This window comes from Oncorhynchus mykiss, chromosome 25 (genome assembly GCF_057628025.1).
Source record: "Oncorhynchus mykiss isolate SJ-2025 chromosome 25, ASM5762802v1, whole genome shotgun sequence".
Taxonomy (NCBI): Eukaryota; Metazoa; Chordata; class Actinopteri; order Salmoniformes; family Salmonidae; genus Oncorhynchus; species Oncorhynchus mykiss.
Window position 1 is genome coordinate 2517387 of NC_143046.1, and position 5797 is coordinate 2523183.

Consider the following 5797-nt stretch of genomic DNA (forward strand, 5'->3'; position numbering starts at 1 on the left):
CACATGGCCAACACAATACAAACACTTAGAATACAGAACACATGGTCAACATAATACAAACACTTAGAATACAGAACACATGGCCAACACAATACAGACACTTCAATACATTATAGACTGCCGAACATGTATTCTCTTGATGGGAAAACAGTTTTGTGTAAAAAAATAAAAATAAAAAAAAGACAATTTAAACAGCCATAAATTATTGAATTAAGGTACAGTGAGCCGTTTAGACGGGAATCAACTTCAGTACTGGACAGATCCTGTAACGATGCAGTAAAGTTTCACTCTGTAAGGAGTACACTGCTTGGTGTTTTGGAAAACGCGTGACATCTTTTGGCGGTTATTTTTACTGTGCATTGTTAAAACGTATCATTAAAAAACTGTTACTATTTCGTAAAAATTCATTACAATGTAAGGTTAGATGGGCTAGGTTTATGACTTTGTGATTGTGGTAACAAGTGACGAACCTTAGGGGGTGGAGACCTACACCGGATAACTACGGCTCCGGTGCGGGACAGCGTCACTTGTCTACTCACCTTCACAACGGGAAAATGTTGAACTTTACACGGCTGATTCTCGCCCTTGTCTGTGTTGCCGGTGAGTGTTGTTTAACTTTTACCTAATTCGTTTCAAGAGGCAGTCAAATAGTTATATTAAATAACGGTATATTAACTTCTAAGAGCAGACTTCTTTAGACAAACCGTCGATACTACCGGCGGACTGCCTTTGTTTGGTGACGCGCAAATGTATGACTAGATACACATGCACCGTCTGTCGTTTTAGATTGGAAATCTGCCGGTAAATCATAATGAGTGTAAGACTTGACATCTTTCTGTATTTTTAGTTTTGGCACGGGGAGCGAGTCTCCCTGACGGCACCACCGAGGTAAGCAGCCTGAACTCTTTGTTTTGTGGGGGAGTGAAAGACTACGCATTCATGAAACACTTGTCCTATGTGCTCGATTCACAGTAGTTATGTTACAGTAGAATACAGGTGTACAATAAAATGTATCTTAGTCTATGCCACTCTGATATTGCTCGTCCATATTTTATATATTCCATTATTTTACTTAGATTTGTGTGTATTGGGTATACATTATTAGATATTACTGCACTGTCGGGGGCTAAACATAAGCATTTCGCTACACCCCAATAATATCTGCTAAACACGTGTATGTGACCAATAAGATTGGATTTGATTATGTATAGTCACTTCCTAATTAACAATTGGTTGACATGACCGTCTGGTGTATTAATTTATTTAACTAGGCAAGTTAAGAACACGTTGTTATTTACACTGACGCTCTACTAAAAGGCCTTCTGCCGGCTCGGGGGCCTGGGATTAAACAAATAATACAATATAAATATAGGACAAAACACACATCACAAAACCACATAAAGAGACTTAAGACCACATTACAACACAACATGGTTACAACACAACATGGTAGCAACACAAACATTATTGGGCAAAGTCAACAGCACAAAGGTCAAGAACGTAGCGACAACAATACACCATACAAAGCAGTCAACTGTCCATGTCCATGGTTGAGTGGTTTGAAGAGATCAACAACTGTCCATGGTTGAGTGTTTTTGAAGAGATCAACAACTGTCCATGGTTGAGTGTTTTTGAAGAGATCAACAACTGTCCATGGTTGAGTGTTTTTGAAGAGATCAATAACTGTTCATGGTTGAGTGTTTTTGAAGAGATCAACAACTGTCCATGGTTGAGTGGTTTGAAGAGATCAACAACTGTCCATGGTTGAGTGTTTTTGAAGAGATCAACAACTGTCCATGGTTGAGTGGTTTGAAGAGATCAACAACTGTCCATGGTTGAGTGTTTTTGAAGAGATCAACAACTGTCCATGGTTGAGTGGTTTGAAGAGATCAACAACTGTCCATGGTTGAGTGGTTTGAAGAGATCAACAACTGTCCATGGTTGAGTGGTTTGAAGAGATCAACAACTGTCCATGGTTGAGTGTTTTTGAAGAGATCAACAACTGTCCATGGTTGAGTGTTTTTGAAGAGATCAACAACTGTCCATGGTTGAGTGTTTTGAAGAGATCAACAACTGTCCATGGTTGAGTGGTTTGAAGAGATCAACAACTGTCCATGGTTGAGTGTTTTTGAAGAGATCAACAACTGTCCATGGTTGAGTGGTTTGAAGAGATCAACAACTGTCCATGGTTGAGTGGTTTGAAGAGATCAACAACTGTCCATGGTTGAGTGTTTTTGAAGAGATCAACAACTGTCCATGGTTGAGTGTTTTTGAAGAGATCAACAACTGTCCATGGTTGAGTGTTTTTGAAGAGATCAACAACTGTCCATGGTTGAGTGGTTTGAAGAGATCAACAACTGTCCATGGTTGAGTGTTTTTGAAGAGATCAACAACTGTCCATGGTTGAGTGTTTTTGAAGAGATCAACAACTGTCCATGGTTGAGTGTTTTTGAAGAGATCAACAACTGTCCATGGTTGAGTGTTTTTGAAGAGATCAACAACTGTCCATGGTTGAGTGTTTTTGAAGAGATCAACAACTGTCCATGGTTGAGTGGTTTGAAGAGATCAACAACTGTCCATGGTTGAGTGTTTTTGAAGAGATCAACAACTGTCCATGGTTGAGTGTTTTTGAAGAGATCAACAACTGTCCATGGTTGAGTGTTTTTGAAGAGATCAACAACTGTCCATGGTTGAGTGTTTGTTGCAGCTCGTTCCAGTCTCTAGCTGCAGCGAACTGAAAAGAGGAGCGACCCAGGGATGTTTGCTTTGGGGACATCTGACACAATGCGATGGCAGAACGGGTGGAGGATATGAGGGCTGCAGCAGATCTCCCAGATAGGGGGAAGGGACGAGTCCGATTCCATTGCAGAACATTTTGCAACGAACAGTGTACTCAATGTTTTTCAACAAATGAGAATTTATATTGTAAATATTTCTTGTTTTTTGCTGTTTTTTTTTTGTCTGTTTGATTTCTAGATTTAAAATAATTTTCCATTGTGAAACGTTTTGTAATAGAATCCAACTAATGAATGTTCCCCGGGTGCACTGTGGAGGGGATGGGGAAACATATGTTCCCTGTCATCTGTTCTCTTCACAATGGTGTCATACCAGAACACTATTACCAATACCTCGCTCTTATTTATTGAGACCAAAGTCCTTTATTACATAGTCTGGTCTTTGTCCAACAGGCTGACTGTTCCCAGTACAACTTGCCCATGTGCCCCCGCAACTACGAGCCAGTGTGTGGAAGCGACGGCACCAACTACTCTAATGAATGCATGCTGTGCTTTGAAAACATGTAAGTATCCAACTAAAGCTTTCAATTGACTTTGTTTTTCTCTTGCTTTGCATGTTTTAATTTTGCTGTGTGTGTGTGTGTTCCCAGGGAGCAGAAGAGTAACATCCACATCAGGAGTAAAGGAGAGTGCTGAACCAAACATGACCGTCTCAGTGACACACCAGGCCTTCAACATTACTCTGAATCATTTCCTGTTGCCTTGTCAAAACAATGACATTTTTATTTTTGCGTTCCAAATGCTAAGGGGTCAGTAAACAACCTGTCAAGTGCCTCAATATCGTTTGAACCAGTTCCTCACCACCTGCTTCCTTTTCCAAACCGTATGGGCTTCCTGTCTGTCGTAGAGGACTTAACCCTTCACGACCTAGTCTTTTAAGACTTGTGTAGTGTACTGGTTGGTAAAATGGTATTTTAAATGGTATAGTCTTCATGTGTATGTAATGTAATCTGTAATTAAAACTACTTTAGCCAAGTATATTGTTTCCTTGTCAACTGGTAGGGTCCGGATGGATGGCTGAAATGTGGAGAAACTGGTTCAGCTGGGTCCATGTAGTCTGGTTGTTTTTGAATAGAAAAAGATGTTCTTTAAAAAAGGTCTGGCTCTTCCAACCTGTTGACATTACACACTCACGGTGTACTGGCTCTTCCAACCTGTTGACATTACACCCTCACTGTCTACGGGCTCTTCCAACCTGTTGACATTACACCCTCACTGTCTACCGGGCTCTTCCAACCTGTTGACATTACACCCTCACTGTCTACGGGCTCTTCCAACCTGTTGACATTACACCCTCACTGTCTACGGGCTCTTCCAACTTGTTCCCATTCCTTTCCTCTGGAAAAAGAATACAGTTAAAAGCACAAATAAACTCATATCGTCCTTAGAATGAAATAAGAATAAAGATTGACACAGACGGTGGAATATATTTACCAAAGGAAGTAACTCATTTACTTTATTTTGTATATGTACCATCTGTTCTTCATCTGAACTGTCCAAATCGTCTTCTGGTATACCATCCAGAGGTTGGTCATCATCTAGTATACCATCCAGAGGTTGGTCATCATCTAGTATACCATCCAGAGGTTGGTCATCATCTGGTATACCATCCAGAGGTTGGTTGTCATCCGGTACACCATCCAGAGGTTGGTCATCATCTGGTATACCATCCAGAGGTTGGTCGTCGTCCGGTACACCATCCAGAGGTTGGTCGTCGTCCGGTACACCATCCAGAGGTTGGTCGTCGTCCGGTACACCATCCAGAGGTTGGTCATCATCTGGTACACCATCCATATGTTGGTCATCATCTGGTATACCATCCAGAGGTTGGTCGTCACCTGGTTATACCATCCAGAGGTTGGTCCTCACCTGGTTATACCATCCAGAGGTTGGTCGTCACCTGGTTATACCATCCAGAGGTTGGTCGTCACCTGGTTATACCATCCAGAGGTTGGTCGTCGTCCGGTACACCATCCAGAGGTTGGTCGTCGTCCGGTACACCATCCAGAGGTTGGTCGTCGTCCGGTACACCATCCAGAGGTTGGTCGTCATCCGGTACAGCATCCAGAGGTTGGTCGTCACCTGGTTATACCATCCAGAGGTTGGTCGTCATCTGGTACACCATCCAGAGGTTGGTCATCATCTAGTATACCATCCAGAGGTTGGTCATCATCTGGTATACCATCCAGAGGTTGGTCATCATCTGGTATACCATCCAGAGGTGGGTCATCATCTGGTACACCATCCAGAGGTTGGTCGTCGTCCGGTACACCATCCAGAGGTTGGTCGTCATCCGGTACACCATCCAGAGGTTGGTCGTCACCTGGTTATACCATCCAGAGGTTGGTCGTCATCTGGTACACCATCCAGAGGTTGGTCATCATCTAGTATACCATCCAGAGGTTGGTCATCATCTGGTATACCATCCAGAGGTTGGTCATCATCTGGTATACCATCCAGAGGTTGGTCATCATCCGGTACACCATCCAGAGGTTGGTCATCGTCCGGTACACCATCCAGAGGTTGGTCATCGTCCGGTACACCATCCAGAGGTTGGTCGTCGTCCGGTACACCATCCAGAGGTTGGTCGTCGTCCGGTGTACCATCCAGAGGTTGGTTGTCATCCCGTACGGGCTCGGGAGAGATGAAGGTCGAGAGCCATGCGTCCTCCGAAACACAACCCAACCAAGCCGCACTGCTTCTTAACACAGCGATGCATCCAACCCAGAAGCCAGCCGCACCAACGTGTCGAAGGAAACACTGTGCACCCATCGACCTGGTCAGCGTGCACTGCGCCCGGCCCGCCACAGGAGTCCCTAGTGCGCGATGAGACAAGGATATCCCTACCGTCCGAACCCGGACGGCGCTAGATCAATTGTGCTTCTCCCCATGGACCTCCCAGTCACGGCTGGTCACGACAGAGCCTGGGCTCGAACCCAGAGTCTCTGGTGGCACAGCTAGCACTGTGATGCAGTGCCTTACGCCACTACGCCACCCGGGAG

General features: G+C 44.0%; 1 protein-coding gene across 1 annotated transcript; it reads left to right on the forward strand.

Moving 5' to 3' along the window:
• Nucleotides 1-227: 227 nt before the first annotated feature.
• LOC110504451 (trypsin inhibitor ClTI-1) lies at nucleotides 228-3773 on the forward strand. Its single transcript, XM_021583209.3, has 4 exons — nucleotides 228-600; nucleotides 848-888; nucleotides 3189-3298; nucleotides 3386-3773. The coding sequence occupies exons 1-4, from the start codon at nucleotides 555-557 to the stop codon at nucleotides 3429-3431; spliced, it is 243 nt and encodes an 80-aa protein (XP_021438884.1). The 5' UTR covers nucleotides 228-554; the 3' UTR covers nucleotides 3432-3773.
• Nucleotides 3774-5797: the final 2024 nt, after the last annotated feature.